General features: G+C 43.5%; 1 protein-coding gene across 2 annotated transcripts in view; it reads right to left on the bottom strand.

Moving 5' to 3' along the window:
- Plch1 (phospholipase C eta 1) overlaps positions 1-22,512 on the bottom strand; it is a 219,688-nt gene that overhangs the window by 59,515 nt on the left and 137,661 nt on the right. For both annotated transcript variants that reach the window (XM_040754354.1, XM_040754355.1), the window contains 3 exons: positions 19,746-19,916; positions 4,784-4,877; positions 2,823-3,026 (listed from right to left, as the gene is read on the bottom strand). In XM_040754354.1, the coding sequence (XP_040610288.1) occupies positions 2,823-3,026; positions 4,784-4,877; positions 19,746-19,916 (469 nt within the window). The remainder of the gene's footprint in view (positions 1-2,822; positions 3,027-4,783; positions 4,878-19,745; positions 19,917-22,512) is intronic.

The following is a 22,512-nucleotide window of genomic DNA, read 5'->3' as shown; positions in this document are numbered from 1 at the left end:
CAAAATCCCAACACAATTCTTCACAGACCTTAAAAGAACAAATAAACTTTATATGGAAAAACAAAAGACGCAGGATAGCCAAGACAACCCTGTACAGTAAAGAAGTGTCTGGAGCCATCACCATCCCTGACTTCACACTCTATTACAGAGTTATAGTCTTGAAAACAGCTTGGTATTGGCACATAAGTAGACAGGTAGACCAATGGAATTGAATTGAAAACCCTGATATTAACCCACACACCTATGAACAACTGATTTTTGACAAAGAAACTAAAGTTATACAATGGAAAAAAAGAAAGCATCTGCAACAAATGGTGCTGGCATAACTGGATACAGACATGTAGAAGACTGCAGATAGATCCATGTCTATCACCATGAACGAGAATCAAGTCCAAATGGATCAAAGACCTCAACATAAATCCAGCCACACTGAACCTCTTAGAAGATAAAGTGGGAGGTACCCTCGAACGAATGAGTTGGTAACACCAGTAGCACAGACACTGAGGTCAACAATTAATACATGGGACCTCCTGAAACTGAGAAGCTTTTTTAAGGCAAAGGACATAGTCAGCAAGACAAAGTGAGAGCCCACAGAATGGGAAAAGATTTTCACCAACCCCACATTTAACAGAGGGCTAATTTCCAAAATTTACAAGAAACTAGTCACCAGAACACCAAATAATTCAATTAAAAAACTAAATAGAGAATTCTCCATGGAGGAATCTAAAATGACTCAAAGACACTTAAGAAAGTACTCAACATCCTTAGCCATCAGGGAAATGCAAATCAAAATAACTCTGAGATGCCATCTCACTCCTGTCAGAATGGCTAAAATCAAAAACAGCAACAATAGTTTATGCTGGAGAGGATGTGGAGAAAGGGGAACACTCTGCCACTGCTGGTGGGAGTGCAAACTTGTACTTGGTTATTAAAGAAGTTCGTGCCACTAGGCTGGGGTATAGCTCAAATGGTACAAGCACAGAGTCACAATGCCTGAGGCTGTGGGTTCAAACCTCAGCAATCGGGAGAGGGCATAAAGGAAAAACCAGGACTTCGCACTAGGCAGTAAGAAAGTCGATCTGAGCACAGGACCGGAGGGCGCCACCCGAAGCTGCCCAACAATGTAAACTCATTTGAAAACCGTTCGTTTCCTTAGCCAAAAGAGCTTTCAGGGCGACATGCTTGACTCAGGCTGGGGAAGGAGGTATTTTCCCATGTTCAGCCGTAAAGGAACACAGAGGCCACAGCAGGGATGGTCCAGGTGGCCCAGGCCACATGGCAAGCAGCAGCAGAACTTGACAGTAGTGGCACGGAGCTGGTCTCGCAGGCGCGGAAAGATACCAGAGTGAGGGTGTGGTGGGACTTGCACGGGATAGAGCTACGCCAGGCTTGGTGCTCAACCCTCGCGGATTTCAGGGTTGCTTTGGTAGGATCTTGCTGGGCTAAGCATCCGCTGCTCTGCTTTGGAAACGGCTGCGCTTCTCTCTGCCTTTGTGCTTGTTTTAGATTTTACAGGAGGCTCCCAGTTAGGAGTGACCCAGTCTCAGAAGAAACGAAACCTCAAGTAGTTATCAACTTTAAAGACTTGGGAAACTCTGGGCAGACTGGATGCATTTTGAGATGAAGAGGTATAAAGGTACCTGACAGGCAAGCATGGGTGACGCCATCCTCATGAGCTTGGAGCCCAGACTGAATAAAAAAAGGGGCGTGGGGCGGAGGAGGATGAGGAAGCCGGATGACCAGCCAGCACTCACCTCTCTCTGCTTCCTGACTGTGGATGCCATCTGACTACCCTCCACATGCCCTCACCATCTACCCTTCCCCCATCATGACGATTGGGTCCCTTCAGGCAGTAGGCCAAAATAACCCTCTCTCACAGGGGGAGACTCCTGCACTGGCCCCCAGATAAAAACCTGAGCCTAAAACCAGTATGCTTCATTACTTAAATTTCACCTCACACTCTGTTTGTCTACACTAAAGTTCCTATTCCATGCCTGTGACTCAACCGATAGAACCCTCGTATCACACTGACATTTGTGTGTACGTGCCCCCTGGTAACTTGTGAGCTCTTCAGAGTCAAATGCCACATCTTACTCACATCTGTGTCCTTACCAGTGAAGCTTATCGGCAGTTTAATAAACACAGACCGTGAAGTCTCTTCAAAATAGTTGTCCTAACCTACGTTTGCTGCTTTTTTTTTCTTTTTCTAAAACAATCTTTCCAGGTAGATTGTTTTCTTTTTTTGTTGTTGTTGTTGTTTGTTTGTTTTACAAGACAAGGTTTCTCTGTATTGTTTTTGAGGCTGTCGGTCCAGCCTGGCCTCGAACTCACAGAGATCCGCCTGCCTCTGCCTCCTGAGTGCTGGGATTAAAGTCGTGCGCCACCACCGCCCGGCTTTCCAGGTAGATTGTTATCTTTAATGTTTTTTATTGTTTTTAACAACTCAGGGTATGTTTGCCAAATATTGGCACAGTTCTCTGTCCCTTGTGATTAAAAATATGGAAGGAAGAGAGGATGACTTGACAACGAGAAAATACTTCTAAATTAGTATAGAAATAGCTCTTTGGCCAGTCGTTGGTGGCGCACACGCATTTAATCCCAGCACTCGGGATGCAGAGACAGGGGGATCTCTGAGTTCAAGGCCAGGCTGGTCTATGGATCAAGTTCCAGGACAGCCTCCAAAACAACACAGAGAAACCCTGTCTTGAAAAACCAAAGGAAAAAAAAAAAAAGAAAGAAAAGAAAGAAACACCTTTTTGGCCTCACTTATTTAAATGGCCTCCTAACCAATCGGCACCGGCGCCCCGACAAACCACACTTACCTTCCACACATCGACAGCCCTCCTGAAGCACGCGTGCATACATGTCCACTTTGGACTGAGAGAGGAGCTGGTCCCCCGTCAGGTACGTGTTGTGCGAGGACGCAATGTAGTAGTTGCAGAGCGGCTGGTCCATGTCTTGGTACACTTCGTGGTGCAGAGGGTTAAACACGTCACAAGCAGGACTACGCATGAAATTCGTGAAGCCTTCAGAAGAAGGAGGGAAGCGTCACAGCCTTTCAAGGCACAGCTACTTAACTGATGTTAACAGGGGCAAAAAAAAAAACGTGGCCCAAGAACGGCTAGAGGTATCAGGACAATGCTTGGGGGGTCAACTGGGGCAGTGAGGGGTTCGCTTGATGCTAAATAGGATATCAAAAACTAGGACTTGGGGAGCAGCCACCTAAACGTATCCCATAGAAAAATTGACTGATGTCTTTTCAGAAAGTCATGACAAAGGCATTTATTAACTACTAATCTCAAGCTGTGTTTGTGTAGGGTGACCTCAGGAGTGACCCGTGTTATATTATAATTACATATTTATACTGCAATCAAACAGTGGCTGATAAGTTGTTACAATGTCCTGAAAAACAACACAAGGTAAAGTAGAAGGCTAAACTCTTAAGTGTTGCCTTCATTCAGAGGGTAACTGATTATGAGATTGGTTTGGGGGGTATGCTGCCAATGGCTTTCACATAAATAACTTACAAACAGTGCTTAAAAGTTTGTGTAGAGAAATCTACCAGTTTTTCTGTAAGATTTAAAAACATAATAAACACTGAGTAGTAGAGGCAGCCATCATCATGGATTCATGAATTAAGGTATGAGTGACCAGAAGTAGGCACCTTCATGGGAAGTAGTTTCGAGTCTTTGAGACTTGTTTGGTAAAATTCAGTCTGTAAATGTCTTCTGAGCCTTCAGGGTTGCTTCGTGACAAGCTTTATGTGTATAACCAGGCACCATGTTTAACCGCATCTTTCGGGAAGCCTCAAGAAAAGTATTTATATCTTGGTGCAGACTTAAGAGGTCCAAGTCATTTTGTCTTCCGTTTTAAAACAGTTTTAATGATAGAAAATTTTCATTGTCCCCCTTCATTTAAAACCTCTTTCACACAGGAAATACGTATGTGATGTTAAAAACTCTTCAGCAAGCCATGCATGGTGTTATGAGCTTGACTGCTTGAGACCAGAAGTTCAGAGTCAACCTGAGTAATATAGTGACAATCAGTCTATTATGCATGTGCGTGTATGCACACACACACAATCTGTCTACATGGATACTGGGAGCAGAATGTTGGGATTCCCAATAGTCTCCAATTAAAATTATCTGTTCTTCTTGGGAAATCCCACAGACTATCACTTATTTCTCTGCATATTTTAAAGGGATATATCATATACTCACAGAAGCTATATTTATACCGTATTATTTATGTATAAATCCTAGGAGCTAGATTCTGAGTGCGTAATTGTTAGTAAATTATTTCATTTCTCTTGGTCTTACTTCCCCTAGCTATAAAATGAGGTGGTAGCATTGTCAAGACTTCCATTTCTACAGTTTCTGAAATGCTACCAATTGGGGAAAAAAACAAAGGAATTTTTAACATTTTATTTAAAAATGTTTATTTTTTCAAGTCACAACTTTTGTAGATTATTTATTTGGGGGCCAAATTTCGCTTCCTGCAATCATCAGAACAAGACTGTTGCTAAAAGAAAAAATTATCCATTTGAGCAACGTCCAAATATTTCTTGGCATTCATCATCCACAATGGTAGCTTAAGGAGTACTGCAAAAATAAGAGAAAAACAAAACCGGAAAATTGGGTATGTGGAAAAATGTATTCTTTGGGGCTTTATCTGAATTACCTGAAATTGCATGAATGTTTCCTGATTTTGCTTCCTAAAAATTATAATAAAATTTAGTGTAGTAGGGAGACACAGAGAAACACAGATTGAGACGACTGGTTACCTTCAATACCGAGGACATTTTTCACTTTATTTTCTTCAGAAACTTCGAACTTCTTTATGATGTCAAGACAGTAGTCGATGGTCACATTACTCATCTAAAGAAAGCGGGACAGGAGGAAAGCAAAGCAACGTCATGATCTGCGTTCCCCTACACGGCAGCAGCGTGTACTGACCAGCAAGTAACCCACGCCACACACTCCAGGGGCTGCAGGGGGCGCTGCTTGAAGCTCCCAGACACATTTCTTTCTTTTATCTCGGGAGGGTGATAACGATCCTAACAGGCCTAGGCATCCTTCAGCTTTAGTCAAACGAACGCAGCCCTCCACGGCTCTAGAGACAAGTACTCTCCACGAAGGAATAACAGAAAATTAATGCGAAACCATTGCCCCAAACCCACTCACTTATATGGTAGCAATCTGCAAAATAAATGACTTTTACGTAAAAACTAAAGTGTGATAGCCACAGACACGTGTAGGGAGGAGACTGTGGTCTATGAAAAACCGCAACGTCTCTACGCGAATTCGGCTGCAGGGGCGTCTTTAAAGAGTCCTCCACAGAGCAGTCAGCTGTGGTGATTCAGGAACACAGAAGTGAGCCCCAGGCAACTGAAGGCGGAGCAGAGGCAACTGAAGGCAGAGGAGAAAGTTTAACAAAGAAAGGGATCTGCAGCTACCACGGATCACCCAGCTCGCAGTAACAGGGTGATGACAAACGTCTCTTAACCTTTGACATGGCTACAGGGTGGTTGTGAGGGTCAGGGAATCGATACTTGGGGGAACGTTTTTAGCACCGAGAAGGCAGCACAGGTTCCCATTACACCGTCAGCCTCAAGGCTGCTGCACCTATAGTTACAGGATAAAAGAAAGGAAACTCTCTAGAGAGAATTTCTTCCAATGCCAGCAGAGAGCATGAGGGCAGGCCTGGGATTGTGCCCAAATGGTAGAACACTTGTGTAACATTTACAAACCCTTGGGTCTGACCCCCCTCAGAACGCAGAAAGAAAAAGTGTTATTTTTATTTAGGAAAAAGAAAAATCCACTTACTCAGGGATCTATCAGTGACATTTTCAAATAATGATAAAGGAAGCCAATCTTGTGAGCCAGTATAAAATAATGAATACTGACAATATATTTCTGTTATATCCCTCAAAGATCCTATTGTCTTTTAGGTTTGATGTGTTTCAGTAAAATCTAGTTTTGTTTTTGTTTTTAAATGATCTATTTATTCTTATTTTATGTGCATTGGTATTTTCCTTATTTATGTCTGCGTGAGGGTGTCAGAACTTGAAGTTACAGACAGTTGTGAGCTGCCACGTGGGTGCTGGGAATTCAACCCAGGTCCTCTGTAAGATCAGCCGGTGCTCTTAACCACTAAGCCATCCCCACATTCCCTTTATTTTGATTTTTACTAATTTTGTTTTTGAATATATTTTACTAAATGTTTAGTTAGTAGCATTTAAACTTTCTGCAGGAGAAAAGGCTGATTTGCTTGTTTGGCTGGCGATATTTTTGGTAGTTTAATACCTACACGGTGCTTTGGTTTCCACACTCATTGGATAATTGCAGTGCATCCTTTGAATAAAATCCATAATCTTGGCCACATCACAGCAAATATGGTAAGCAGAAGGGCAGTATCTCCAAGGGATGAACCCCGAGGACACGGACAGCTGTGAGCAGCTCAGGAACCAGTCTACTGCAGGCTAGACTTAGCACACATAATCTAAACAGTAATTTCTCACAATATTAAAAGAACCACACCACGGCCAGGCAGGGTGGTGCACGCCTTTAATTGTAGCACTTGGGAGGCAGAGGCAGGAGGATCTCTGTTTGAGGCAAGTGTGGTCTATAAAAGAGTTCCTGGACAGCGAGAGCTGTTCAGAGATACCCTGTCTCAAAAAACAAACAAACATAAACAAAGAAGAAGGAGGAGGAGATGGAGGAAAAGGAGGAGAAGAAGGAGGGAGGGAGGGAGAGAGAGAGAGAGAGAGAGAGAGAGAGAGAGAGAGAGAGAGAGAGAGAGAGAGAGAGAGAGAGAGAGAGAGAGAGAGAGAGAGAGAGAGAGAGAGAGAACAGCACTGGTAACTTCATATGCCACGGACAGACTGAGTTCACTTTGGAATTATTCATGTATGAGAGCATTTGTCCGCAGTGCATGAGCCATGAGCTACACTCAGATAAACCACCAGGAGCCAAGGAGATCTAAAGCAAAGTACAAACAACAAACCACCCATCATTCTAGGGTAGAGGAAATGGTAGATGAGCAGAGAATTCATTATCACCTCAAGACACAAAGCAGAATTAGATTCTTCAAAATCATCCTTGAAAATATGCTCACCAAGTTAATGAAAGTATTAGTAAAGGGCTTCTATCCATTACAGCGTGCCACAAGGACTGACTGTTTAAATTCTGCTAAGGAAGCTGAAGACTGAATCTGCTCCCTTCCTGCCCCACCGCCTTCCCGCGGAAGTAGCAACTCAACCGTATGACTGGTTTTCATTTATAAGCCTCTCTTTGTGATGACTTTTTACATTTGCACACTGATGTCACGCAAAATGGTTATTACAATCTATTTTATGTTTAAATGTGCACATTGTGCACAAGTGCCTGCTGTAGGAGGCTTGAGTGTGTGAATCAATGAATGCTGTTGACGAGGCTTGGATGTGTCAAGGGCTCCAAAGACCCTGGCCCGCGGGGAAACTGCAGTGCCTTCCTTGGGCTGGACTCAGAGAAACAGCAAAGCCTTCCTCTGGGATCTGGGTGCTGGTGCTGACAGTATGTGCAGATGTCCACGTTCTCTTCCCAGATATTTATAGCCTTAAGACTACAGAAACCGCTCCTACTGAGACGAGCTAAAACCGTCTCCTCGGACCAGCTGTACACCATGAACCCTTCCTTCTTGATTAGCTGTGTCACTAACTTTGCCTCCTTGATCGCCATCAGCAGCAAACCCCACCTCATTGTCCAAATGTATATAACAAACACACTGAGCTTCCAGGTGCTGAGACTCAATCAGAAAGTCAAGCCCACCGTCTCCAGCTGGTCATCTGTTTCTACGTCTGTCTCCCTTCTTTGTCCCCTGCTCCCAGCCAGGTCTGTCCCTGAAGCCATGCAAGGGCTTGGTGTGAGATCATCTGCAGTTGAAGTTACAGATAGTTACGAGCTCCTGAGGTGGGTGCTAGACACAGAACTCTGGTTGCCTGCAAAAGTTGTGTGTTTTGTTTATTCCGGAGCCATCGCTCCAACCCCTACAACTGACATCTAAGCTTAATGCTTTCCATCTTGGTTTGTAGGAAAGGAAACTGATGCAGAGAATAGTTAAGCAGTACCACCAAAGTCTCAAAACTGTAGGAAGCAGGGAACCAAGGTACAAATTTGGACCTTCTGGGTTTTAAGTCTAAACCTTTTCCTTCCAAATATACCTAATCTCTTGATGTTTTTCTTCATTTCTACTAATATATTTGAAAGATGTAGCTGAAATTTATGAATCTTTTGAAGGTGTTAGAATTTTCAAGTCAGTTATTGGAATTCGACTTCTTGCATTATTTAAAGCTAGACTCTATTCTGCTCTATTAACTGCTCTATTTTAAAGTCATTCAGAAGAGAAAAATCCCTCACATTATGGGTAAATGTATGCAATACAAATGAGTTGTAGAAACCAGTAAGGTGTCTGTAAAAATATCCCTGCTTATCTTCCCAGTGAGTGAAACTTCAAAACGGAGTCATTGGAGTGCATGACTACATTTCTTGTGGCCATGATTCCCTAGCACATCAAACACACACCTGAAACAAAATTTGCAAATTTTAATACTGCTGAACTTCAAAGCCGCTGTGTTTACGACTTAATACCATTCCCTTTTACCTACCCAGAATCATTCCTCCAAAGGCAAAAAAAAAAGAAAAAGCTAACACTTGCATCTGTTTTGGGATGGGTCACCACACCTCCTCGCTGTGTTTAGTTTTTTTTCCATTTTATACACTTACTTGCTGACTTACTATGTTAAACATTATATAAGCTACGTCCAACATAAGCTCTTTTGAGCCAACAAAGCCTGTCATTCCACAGTGCAGCCACATAATACTTACTAAATAATCCGGTGTCTAAATCATTCCAGCTACCCGGAAGCACTGAACACTGGAGAGTATGCCATGCAGGAAAACTGCAATCCCTTTATTAGCAGTATTTTGGGGGGCGTTCATTGACTGCTGCGATTCCTATTGACTGCGTTTTAGTAAGTCTACCGCAAGTGTTTCCCATGAGTCTAATGGCTCCTTGGTTTATTTTTCCCGTAACAGAAAGGCAAGAAATGACCTCTAAATTCCACCATCCCCTTTTTGAATTGATCGTCCTTCCTCTCCTTCTAAGCTTGTCTGATGCAGTGGCTTTGATGTGTTTCTGCCCTGATGTCAGTCACCCTGCCATTCCCGCAGCCGAGCTCTAAGGAAGTCCAATGTCTGCATTTTGCAGGTGGTGTTTTGCACACATTCAGTGATTTTTTTTTCCTTCCACACACGTCTCTCTCTCTCTCTCTCTCTTTTTTTTTTTTTTTTGGACAGTTCAGTGCTGCAGACTGCTCCAGGTTGGAATCGTGGCTCCTATGTTTCTTGGCTTCCAGGGGGCTTTGGGAAAGTCCTGGTGCCGTGTTGGCGCCGGTCCTGTTTACCCATGCGTCCTCCACTTAATTCACCTAGCGTTGGTCTTTTTGTTTGTTTGTTTGTTTGTTTCTCACTTTAGTTCTGCAATGATTTGTTTTGTTTTTGTTTTTTTCCGAGGCAGGGTTTCTCTGTATTGTTTCGGAGGCTGTCCTGGAACTCGCTCTGCCGACGCAATGATGGATTTGATTGGCAGCTCAGTGGCTCACCTTCCCGCAGTGTTCATTGCCCTCTGCTCCAAGGCTTCACTAGAGACTCCTCTCGCTTTGTGCGCTCGTCACGTTTTATTGCATGGCGATTCGCTCCCCCGCCCATATCAGTTCGGTCTGTCCCATTCATTCCCTGCACTGTATAAACCTTCCTTCCTCCCTACTCTCAAACTTTTAAGTTTCTTGGAACTCCTTCCCCGCCCCGCCCCCGAATCTTTTCTCTTAGTGTCTCGTTCTCAGTTTACGGCTATGGTTCTCCTGTTCTGATTCTCGTTCTCAGTTTAAGGCTATAGTTCTCCTGTTTTGAAGACATTAACAACCAGTTCCTGACGTTCCCTTCTTCCTGTGTCGCCTCGGTTCTGTTTTCAGCAAGTCTCTTGTTTCTACTTGGTTGTCCTCCCCTCCCCCCCATAGTATAGAATATCCTCTAATGCAGGGTTAGCCTTGGCTGTCTTAGGGTTTGAGTGTTTAGGTTGGAGTGAATGTACAAGCTAGAAAAGCAGTAAAGGATCACTTGGGGGAAGGGACAGGTGACCAAGAGCTCTAGTGAGGGGAACAGCAGAACACGGTGAATGGAGAAAGGGGAAACACGGAGGGGAGAGTTCACCGGGGTGGAGGGCGGGAGGGTAAAGTGAGGGTAGAGGGTGAAGACGACACCAAGGACCACTGAACTTATGTGAAGGCACGTTTAAAACCACGTCAACAAAACCATCTGTATTCATGTGCAGAGCTGATGCCTGGCTTTGCTGCAGGATTCATGGGTCGTGCTACTGTGTTTGATTTCTGATACAAGTTATTATCTCGGGATCGCCCTCGAACACACACACTTTGGGTTGTGATGTTAGCTATCTAGGGCGACTACACAACAACAAGCTGATGGCATAAATCAATAGAAGCATATTCTGTCATGGGTACGAAAGCCAGAAGTGCAAAACTGTGTGAGCAGCATCAGCTACCCTGAAGTCTCTGAGGGAGAACCTGCCCCTACCTCCCCTTGTATGGGAAAGTGGCAGCATCCATCCCTTGGTGTGAGGAGCATTGCAGTCTCCGCCTCCTCCCTATTGCCTTCTTCCTTGGTTCCTGTCTCCTTCCTACAGCCCTCTTCCAATGTGCCCATTTCTACTGCTTTTCCACAGAAAAGTCTCACTTTCGGTTTAACACCCACTTTGAATCAATATCTTAATATTAATATCTTAACTGTATCCATCAACACAAACACAAGCATCACTTCAGTGCCAACACGCTCACAGGTATTAAGAATTATCACTTACATCTTTGAGCACCAATATTCAACTCACCACCCCTGGTAATATTCGCCTAAGAGACGTTCCTAAGTGTCTGTCTAGTGGGGATGAACGAGTGAAATATGAATCTGTCCGTGGACCGGTATTTGATTCCACATAACCCTCGATACTACCCGTGACCAGGAGCAGTGCTTCATCTTGCAACCGAGTATATTTTAAACGTGTCTGTAGCCAATTTTATGTCTCAAGAAGATAATGAATCAGTGGCACAGGGACCAAAGTGCCTCTGGTTTGTCCCACCGAGCAAATTCACTTTCAAAACTCAAATGCTGTCAGGCTCTTGTTGGTGGAATGAACCTCTTAAGTGCACACGTTAGGTTGCCTTTAATTTTTCTTCATTCTAAAGAAAGCTGAAACGAACAACTTAGCAACATTTTCTGTATATTACGCGTTTTACAGCTACTTTAATGTTCTTTTTTTTCTATAGCTGTTTCTTTAGGGTAAGTGATTAAAGGTAAAAGGGACCAAAATTTGACAAATTCTGAACATGTTCAAACTTGTAAAACTGCTGTATTGAGTAATTAGACCATTTACAAGCTAAAGTAGCTACCGTGTTTGCTAATGGTCACTAAAGTAATGGGTTAAAATAATAATCTCTTGGCTTAAGTTTACATTATTGATTACTAGTAAGGTCGAAGTATTTACAGATGCACTGACCCAGAAAGGCATTTTCTTCACAAAGAAAATTTGGTATGTCTTTTTCTGTGCTGCAAATATCTCCCTACCTTGTTGTTCAGTTATACAGTGTTTGAAATATCAAAGCATAAAGTTTTCCTACATTAAAATGCTCCTTTGCAGTCTCTGCCTATTTTACAGTAATATAGATAGATTAGATTACATAGATGAGTAGATGACAGATAGATAGATGATAGACAGATAGATGATAGATAGACAGACAGATATTGTTTCAAGCCCTACCCAAATGTAAGTAGCTTCGAGCTAATTTAGAAATTAAAAGCTACACACACATCTCCTCCAGGGCAGGTTTTACACAACACTGGCTTCTGTTTCCCCCAAAAAAGAAAATTTCCTAGCAGAATTTCAACATAGCCAGAAAAGGGGAAGAAATGCATGGTCCTTAGTGAGTGATGTGATGTGCACTCCTGACATTCACATGGTTTTGAGTGACTCCACCAGCCCAGATGAAGTTAGAGTCACTAGATTTATGCATTTTAATTTTAACTCTTCACATGGCTGCACTTCTGAGTATCTCAGTCACATTCCAGACCAACCTTTGACTTGACATTATGAGGCGGGAAAATTGGGTGCCAGCTGCCCTTTGTATAAAAAAAAAAAAGAAAGCAAGGTTCAAAATCAGGAACAACAAGGATGAAGAGATAAAGCACTTCCAGGAGGAAATAGGGAACTCAAGCTAGGCAAAAAAAAAAAAAAAAAAGACAGAATTCTTGAAGAAAGTCAACCGAGATGCTTGGACATCGACTAAGGCCTTGGGGGCAAGCGACAGGCTGAAGAGTTTCAGGGTTGAGCACTGGAATCCTGGCTAAGATGATGGCACGGTTCTTTATAGGAGTGGATTATTTAAAAATGAGGCTGAGAAAAGGACCTGTCAAGAGGGCTCCAGGAAGCCTGTGTAGAGTCATCAAGGAGCTAGCTTTAAACTGTTCCCCCAACCCTCCTTCAGGTCCAGCCATCCAATAGGTTAGTTCATAATGACAGTGCTTTTTCTCCCTGTTATCTATACATAATAAAGGGCAACTCAGGAATAACCCACCAAAACACCTGCATAGAAGGGAAGTGTCTGTAGAGACCTAAGACCTCTCTGGACATCTTCCTTTCACAGCGCCTGAACGTATTGAATCCCAGGGCATTTTATTTGTGGAGGGTCTGTGGCAGAAGCCTGAAGGTACACACTGATGATATCACCGGCCAAAGTTACCAACTTAACCCCCGGTTCCCTCTCCCTTCCCAGTGTTCAAGAATGGAAATGAAAGCTCATGATCTCTCCTCACACAGTTGAAACTATTCAGAATTCCAGAAAATTCAGATTTGAAGGGGACTGACTCACAGGAAGTAACAAAAGTTATCCAATCACTCTGGAAATCCCAAGGGTTTTAATGGCTTCCTACCAGGATCAGGGGACCGAGACCACACACAGCATTATTGCTATCATCATCATCATCATCATCATCATCATCATCATCATCATCATCCTTATATTGCGTCATGACCGATGTGGGAGTGATGAGGCAAAGGAGAACTAACTCAGAAGAAAATCCTAGCTGTGTTGTGATTCAGACTGGCTACCTTAACACACAGCATCCCAGAATGTGATGAGGCAGAAATGCAGGAAAGTGTCTCAGACGCCTCCATGCCTTCTCCCTTTAAACAGATATTCACTTCCAGGAAGGACTTCTGGATTTTCCCCCCCTGAGTTAGGGTGTAATACTAATATTTAGAAGATGTACTGCCTACACGCAGAGAAGGAGCCAAAGACACAGATAACCGGAAGGAAGGATCTAAACAAACAGGTCTGGCCAAGTTTTTACTTGACGGCATGACATCACAGCCTTTCCACCAATCACATCTCCCCATGTCTGTATGTCTGTCCGTGCGTCATCAGACTTGTCATGAAACATACACGGGTACTACCATTTCCTCACATTCTCATTTCCTTATGAAGTCTTCTCTATGTCATGAAAATTTACCACAGAAATCTCTATGGTCTCTTTTTTTCTTCTTAGAATACTTTTAATATCCTTGAGTTATGCAAAGGATAAAGAAAAATATTCTCTATAGAATTATAGAACTAGTAATAGATTCCTAGGAAATGATCAAATCTGTACAACTAAGCAAACATGACCGCTTATTGAAGAGTTAATAGAAGAGATTAACTAAAAACAACTATTTCCATTCTTACAGTAACCCTGCCAGGGCAATATGGCTAACAAGACATTTTATAAAATGACTCACGGGTTTGAGCATGAGGGAGTGTGGTGGTTTGAATGAGGAAGGACCCCAACGTCTCAAAAGTTTGAGTACTTGGGCTCCAGGCGGTGGAACCATTTGTAAAGGATTAGGAGGTGTGGCCTTGTTGATGGAGGTCTATCACTGGGAGCAAGCTCTGATGTTTCAAATGGCTCATTTTCAGTTTGCTTTCTCTGCCTCCTGCTTGAGGTTTAAGATGTGAGCTCTCAGATATTTCTGCTTCCATGCCTTAGCTCACTCATCAAGGATTCTGACTCTCTGGAACCATAAGCCCAATTACATTCTCTCTTCTGTAAGCTGCTGTGGGCATTGTGTTTTATCAGAACAACAGAAGAGTAACTAATACAGAGGTAAGTGTAATCAAGTCAAAGCAAGGTGTTTAATCCAGATCTTCTTAGCCCTGTCCTACCACATGCCACGAAATCTTATAATAACCAAGGAAGGCACTGAAAACAGTTGGTAGTTGAGTATAGCCTTCTCTTAAGTGAGAGCTAATGGGCTGTGCTCAAGGTGGTTCTTTTGGCATTTAAATGGGAGGAATCTCCCCCCCATGAAACTGGTCAAGGGACGCCTTTGCTGATTCCCTGTCAGCTTATCTGTGTCTTTTCTCTTTTATTCCTTCTTACAAACACGCATCCCCAAAATTAGAATAGAAAAACATGAAAGTCTTCATATGGGCAATTTTTTCTGTTGTACAGGGGGCTTTAAAGCAAAATTAAGAGCAACAAGATTAAGAAGGAAACAAATGATGAAACTTCTGTGGCACAACCAGTTAGCATGTAGTGCTTAGACCTGTAAAAGGCAAGTGCATGCATGAGGAACAATGGTTATCTCTACTACAAAGACAGGTCAATCAAATAAATGCTAAGACGACATTCTGTAAGTCCGCATTAGCACAAAAGTAAAGATTTTCTTGCTGCTTTATTCTTTACAAACTGGAAACAATCTTTTATACAGCATTATAATGAAAACCGTTGACGCCGAGGCTCAGTGGTGAGGAAATTATACAGAGAAAACGCATGCGTGGACAGCATTTGCCAAATTTTTGCTACTTCCTCCTCGTTCTCTCTAAAACCAATTATCCAATTCATCTACCCATAAAATGTGATTCAAAGATTGCACTTAGCTGTCCTAAACAACACCAGTCCAGCTCAGTCAGAGGACATCTGAATCAGCGAGACTTTCTGCCACCCCTGAGCCTGTAAGCAGCACTAGCCGACTCAGGTTAAGAACATCGAACAAATCTGGGGCTATGCCAAGTTAATGTGGTAATTTTTTTTTGGCTTAAACAGGAGAAAATTAATGGAAGGTTCAATATTTGGAACACTGAGACTGGGCGTTGGTGGCACTCGCCTTTAGTCCCAGCACTCAAGAGGCAGAGGCAGGCGGATCTCTGTGAGTTCGAAGCCAGCCTCGTCTACAGAGAGAGTGCCAGAGCACTCTCCAAAGCCACACAGAGAAACCCTGTCTTGAACCCCCCCAAAAAAATATTTGGAACACTGGAACAAGTTCACCTCAGATGCATAACCCCTCCCTCCCTCCCACAGACAACTGAAAACAGTGTTTTTCAGGAGCCAACTTCAAAATTTTAATTTAGGGTACATCACAATGGCTTCTATGGGTAAAGATGCTTGCCATACAAACCGGTCAACTGACCAGAGGTCAAGTGTTGGGACCCAGGTAAAGATGAAACAGGAGAACAACCTCCCAAATGTTTTCCTCTGGCTCCCACATGCACACAGTGGCATATGTGTCTATCCATACACACACTGTGCACACACCACACTGAGAGTAATGAAATCTTAATTCAATTTAATTCAAATTAGTACCAAAACTAAGAGAAGGGTTGGATGTATATTAACAGTGCATTGGCGTCTTAACAGAGGCATTTTTTCTTACATTTATTCATGTATTTATTTCATGTGTTTAGTGTGCTGGCTAGTTTTATGCCACCTGTAGGATAAGCTAAAGCCATCTGAGATGGGGGGACCTCAACCGAGAAGAAGCCTCCAAAGATCCAGCTGTAGGCGGGCAATTCTGTAGGGTATTTTTCTTAATCAGTGACTGATGAGGGAGATCCCAGCCTACAGTGAGTAGGGACACCCCTAGGATGGTGGTCCTGGGTGCTATAAGAAAGCATGAGGAGGAAAAGCATGAAGAGCAAGCCAGTAAGCAGCACTCCTCTGTGGCCTCTGCATCAGCTCCTGCCTCCAGGTAATTGTCCTGCGGGAGTGTCTGCCTCATTGCTTTCAATAATGGTGAACTTCTATAAAGAAACATGAGTGAAAAAAAAAACACTCCCTCCCCAAGTTGCTTTTTGGCCACGTTGCCTCATCACAGCAATAGTAACCCCAACTCAGACAGATGGACACTTGCAGACTGCTCTTCTGGGACCTCCACCTCTCGAGAGCTCGGCCAGGTAAGCCCCGTTCCTCTCCTCAAAGCCCCGCCCTCTCAGAGAACCTCTGTTGGGGAAGTCCTGTGCATTTGTCAATAAAGCACTGTCTGGCCAATAGGGAATCTAGATAGGTGGGACTAGGAGTCCAGGAGAACTCTGGGAAGGAGGAACACAGAGAGTCGAGATGTAACGCCATGGGGTAGGAAGCCCGGAAACTTCTCCGGTAAGAGACATACTTAGATTAACAATTATGGGGTAATTACTTTAGTCAGAGCTAGCCAGTAAGAAACAAGCAAGGACAACAGCTTCATAATGAATATAGCCTCCTGTGTGTTTATTTGGGACTGATGTGGCTCCAGAACCAGGCTGGTGGGAAGGCTTCTCTCAAGGAAAAAGACTCTCTTTACAAACCTCCAAGAAGGAGAAGGTGCCTTAAAGCCCAGTTCCGAGCTCTTGGCAGCTGCGGCAGCTCCTCCCCTGAAGTTGGCCAGCTGCTTGAGTCCCCACCCCACCTAAGGGGCTCAGATTTTGACCATACTCGAGACACATCATCACCCCTAGCCAACAGGCTACGTAAGCACCCTGCCTTAGCTGGGTGCATGACTTCTCCTGCTTCAATCTCTAGGACCCGAAAAACTCACCTGGGAGTTGCCGTGCTCAAATCTACCTGTTCTTTTGCTTTTTCAATTTGGTTTGATCTGGCTTTGCCGCATCAGCGGAGAAATCTATTATCGAGATAGAGAAAACCCGTTGCAGACCATGCCGCACAGGTGGTAGCCCCCAGAGAGGACCACTTGTGGGAGTAAAGTTCTCTCCTTCCATCATTTGGGTTTCTGGCATACTTGGGTCATCTGGCAATGAAACTTGGGCTAGCAGCAAGCAACTTAACCAGCTGAGCCATTCCCAACGGCCGACAAAAAAAAAACTTTTTAATAAAAGGAATATTTATGCGTATATGTGTGTCTCTGCCCATGTATATACACTTGAGTGTAAGTGCCCAGACAGGCTAGAAGAGGGTATTAGATCCTCTGGAGCTAGAATAAGTCAGTCTCAAGTTTTCTGTAACGGGTGTTAGCAACTGAACGCAGTTCCTCTGTAAGAACAGTAAGTTCCTTTAACAGTGAAGCATTCTCTCCACCCCCCCATTACTCAGTCATAATTTCTTTAAAAACTTACATGTGTGTGCCTATGTGCACGTGAGTGCTGGTGTCAGATCCCTGGAGCTGTAGCTACGGGTGGTATGGGAAACCCAACGTGAGTGCGGGGAATCAAACTCTGGGCCTCTGGAAAAGCAGCCACTGCTCGTAACCACTGAGTCATCATCTCTCCAGCCCCTCGAAGGTACTTTTGAAGGAAGCAACCATTCAGGAAAACAATACAACAGCATCGATGGGGGAAGTCCTTCTGTGTGTGTGCTTAACTTATTGGCTGTTGGATAAAGCACTGTCGGCCAATAGGGAAGCAAGATAGGTGGGACTAGGAGTCGAGGAGGATTCTGGGAAACAGAGGCATGGTCAGTCACCATGTAGGACTCAAGAGGAGTAATAAGTCCAGACCATTTCTCTGGTAAGAGAAGACCACTTGGAAATACTCAGATTAGCAGTTATGGGTTAATATTTAAGTCAGAGCTAGCCAACAAGAAACCAAGCAATGGTCAACAGCTTCATATCCTATAGTGTCTTGTGTGTTATTTGGGGGCTGAGACAGTGGAGAGACCCAGGCGACTGGTGGGAAGAATGCACATTACACAGCATTATTTTTTTAACTCATAATTAGTTATATAAGCTTGAGAAGAAAAAAACCTTAAAAAGTATGTTACTTTTCTGGGGATATATTGCATGCCTACTCTCTCATTACTGAGCAAACGGAGTTCCAGGTACCCTCAGCCACACAAGAACCTTGTCTCAACAGAATAAAAACAAAGTGTGTGGCTTTACTTCTTAGCATTCTTTAACTTGATCATACACTCTGAAAACTATAAAATACCAAGAAATGTGTCTTCATTTTGAGATCTTAGGGTATGTTTTATACATTCCCCAAACTTAGCATAGTCTCAGAAATGTACATTGATTTCATACATGGCAATGAATTAATCTGAAATGTCACAAATCTGAGTGTCCACCTGTGTTTGAGATTTATACATGAAACCAATTTATTTCTCTACTGTACTGAAAAATGGAGTTTAAAAAATTATAAGACAGCCATATTGATGGGGAATGTTCTCAGTGTATATGTTTGTCTTATTGGTTGATGAGTAAAGCACTGTTGGCCAATAGTGAAGCAAGATGGATGGGACTAGGAGTCTAGAAGGATTCTGGGAAATGTAGTCAAGAGAAGTCACCATGTGATCCAGGCAGAAAGTCACATAGCAGGACAGAATCAGTATATGAGCAGGGACAATCAGGAAATTGCTCTTCTCTTCTCTGCGAAGATGCAGAACAGATTTGATGTAGACCCCAACGGAGTAAGAGGCCCGGACCTTTTATCTGGTAAGATAAGGCCACGGGGAAATACATGAATTATTAGAAAATGGGTGAATAATTAAGACTGAACTAGCAAATAAGAAACTTTAGCAAAGCCAGGCGTTGGTGGCTCATGCCTTTAATCCCAGCACTGGGGAGGCAGAGACAGGTAGGTCTCTGTGAGTTTGAGGCCAGCCTGGTCTACAGAGTGAGTTCCAGGACAGCCTCGAAAGCCACAGAGAAACCCTGTCTCTAAAAAATAAAGAAACCTTAGCCAAAAGGCCAACAGCTTTATACTAATAAAGCATCCGTGTGTTTAAATGGGGCAGAGAAAGGCAGCGGGACCTAGCCAGGACAGAAACATTCGCGATGCGCCATATAAAGAAATTAACCTTGCTGCACATAAATCAGCCTGTATTGTATTACAAATTTAATGTTTTCCATTAAGTAGGTTTAGGAATTCCTACTACAGGCAAGGCCGAATTTACTAACCTTTGCACATGATTAGATGCCAATATCCTATATGAATTATCAGTGTTCACAGAGTGACCTAAGGATTACGTCATAGTTTTAAAAAAGAACTATATACTATGAGCTAAATATCTATTTATATTTCACTAACATTAAGTTATACTCACACAAATCAATACAAAGCTCAAACTCATACTGTTACCGACGCCTCATGGTGTAAAGAAAATATTACCCGTGAGTCTAAAATGCAATGAGTTAACTTTCATCTCTTTGTAGAAAAAATACACATGCCCATATCCAACACAGACAGAGTAAAAAGTTATCATATGCTAGGTTTTGCTGGTCACTGTCCTGTGAGGCTGCTACATGGATGGTTTCAATGACCCATTGGTATGATTTTGGTAGCGTGGGCTATCTACCGGGGTATCCTGCATTCAACGTATACCTACACGGAAAATACCCCCAAAGACGCCCCCACCTCCCAAGCACGAGAGTGGGCAGCCTGCCCCCCAGTCCCAAGATACCTTTTGCTCCACCTTGAGAAACTGAGCCAGCTCCTCCACGGTCAGGTGGTCTTTCTTGTCACTGTAGTTCAAGAGCAGCAGATAAAGGTCTCGTCTCAAAGACATCATCTTGTAGAAGACACAGAATTCCTCAAATGTCAGGGTCCCCTGATTCTCATCTGTGTCGGCTTCCTGAGCAAGGTAGAGAGGGGCGGTAAGAATTGGATACAGGCCGGGCGTTGGAGGCACATGCCTTTCATCCCAGTGCGCGGGAGGCAGAGGCAGGCGGATCTCTGTGAGTTCAAGGCCAGCCTGGTCTACACAGCGAGTTCCAGGACAGCCTCCAAAACAATACAGAGAAACCCTGTCTCGAAAAAACAAAAAACAATAATTGGAAATAGTGAGTGAATTCGGAACAACAAAGTAACATTATTTATCATAAAGGGGCCAACACATAAATCACAAAAATACATTTTGCAAAGCACACATAGAATATTACAAAAAAAATGATTAGACGGTCAAGAAAGTTTCAAAAAATTATAATCAGCACTAGACAAACCAATTTAGTACGCCTATAAATTAACAGAAATAATGTTTCTAAACGGGAAAGTAAACACTTCAAAGCGAACAACACTAATTCAAATCTGTATGACACCATGGCTGGAGAGATGGCTCAGCAGTTATGAGCACAGCAACTGGCTGCTCTTGCAAAGGACCAGGTTCAGTCCCAAGCACCTACAAGACAGCGCCCAACTATTTGTTAACTCTGGTTCCAGGAGATACGACGCCCTCTTCTGGCCTCCTTCGGTACTGTGCAAGCATGGTGCCCTTACATGCATGCAGACAAAACATAATTTTTTTAAATTAAGTCCAAATTTGTATGACAGCCGTGCATCGATCAATCCCAGCACCGGAAATAAAAATTACAAACAAGCAAACATTAAAACGCAGTTAATGACGCAGTTAACCCTTTAAAGCAAAGCTCGAAGCCAACTTAGTTAGACCGCGTTGTTAAGGAAACAAAACCTGAACTGCCAGTCATGCCAGCATTCTCGAGGATGGGCCAGAAGACAGCTAACTGGGGACCTGCCAAAGGAAACCACAAGCAAAACCCAAAGTGACACTTACTTTAAATGCCTATCTCTGAAAGTAAGCGAGGAAACCAAACAGCTGATCTTTGAGGAAACCAGTCAAAAAAGGTAACCTTGAACACAACAGGTAAAGGTCGAGGGAGAGGCAGTGTTTAATGCACAGCAGAGATGCTTGTGTCTCTCACTGTGTCTTAGGAGATATAATTCCTCCCCTAAGACAATCTCTCTGATGACTCCCAGTGGCTTCAAGCTCTTATGGCCACGGGAGTAGTGGTACCATCCAGCTTGGCGTCCAAGGAAAAGTCCGAACAGCTCATGCAGGTAGATGTTTACTTTAAATCATCTGTCACTAATAATTACTGTGCAAGGACTGTTCGCCTCCCGGATCGTGAGATTTGTCTAATTTGATCATTAAACTGCCAGCCAAAGCATTTACCAGATCACCTTCATTTTCAGCGAACGCAATCGCAACCAAACCAGTGGCGTTTTGAAGCCTTGGTTTTCGGAAAGAACACTCTGCTGTTAAGCAGACTTAAATGTAGCCTTGAAAATTGAAACGCTCAAGACAATTTTGCTTACTGCTCATGTTTGCACCAGTGGCACATGTGCTAAAAAACTGAGCACCACAGAAGATTAGCACGGCCCCTGAGCAAAGACAACAGCATGCAAATTAGTGTGAAGTACTCCAGATTTTTCAGTGTTGCTTAGTGCTAGCTTTAGGTTACTTAAGGGCTCACGAAAACAGAGTTAAGCCTCCTATAGCTTCTATGTGAAGCTGATAGCGCCCATCGTGCCGTTTCAAATGTGGGTATGAACTGGCCTCCGATAATGTGGGGACTAGGGAAGACTCTTTGCATCTAAGAAATTGCACTTTACTGTTACAATTTCAAATTAGCATGTTTAATCCTGCCAGGCATGATGATGTACACCTCCAACCCAGCGTTCGGGAGGCAGAGGCAGGCAACTCTATGGGAATTCAAGGTCAGTCTGATCTACGTGGTGAGTTCCAGGTCTCCCAGAACTACATAGTAAGACCCTGTTCTCTCTCTCCCTCCCTCTCCCTCTCCCTCTCCCTCTCCCTCTCCCTCTCCCTCTCCTCTCCTCTCTCTCTCTCTCTCTCTCTCTCTCTCTCTCTCTCTCTCTCTCTCTCTCTGTGTGTATAAGGTTCCCACTTACATGTCCTAAAATATTCCAAAACCCCCAAAATAAAGTCTTAAATCCAAAATACTTCTGGATTCAAGGATATTCATATGAGGGTACTTAACCTGTATGGAACCTCCTGAGCCTTTCATTCCCACTATAAAAGCCTTTCTTTGCAGACCCCTGCCAGACTCGGGAAACCAGATGGACATATTTCACACACAGCAGGCACACGTGCCTGGCCACTCTCTGGTTTAATGCCTTTTAAAACCCAAGACCAAGAGACTAAAAACGGGACTCTGAATTTTCTTTTAAACGTGTGTCACCACACACACGGTGGCTTTACTATCCCAGAACAAGAGGCTGAGGCAGGCAGACAGAGCTCTGTACATTCTGAGCCAGCCTGGCCACATAAGATGAGCCCTGTATCGCCATACACAGAATGATACGGGCACAGAGAAGAAACTACGTAGGGGCACAGGTGTGTAGAAGGCACGAAGGGGAAGAGAATGAAGCAGAACATGTATGAAAAAGCCATAACGAAGCCTGTCACATGC

Source organism: Mesocricetus auratus, unplaced genomic scaffold (assembly GCF_017639785.1).
Source record: "Mesocricetus auratus isolate SY011 unplaced genomic scaffold, BCM_Maur_2.0 Super-Scaffold_100011, whole genome shotgun sequence".
In the NCBI taxonomy this organism is placed as follows: domain Eukaryota; kingdom Metazoa; phylum Chordata; class Mammalia; order Rodentia; family Cricetidae; genus Mesocricetus; species Mesocricetus auratus.
Note: the sequence above shows the minus strand (reverse complement) of the source record. Positions and strands in the feature narration are given on the sequence as shown.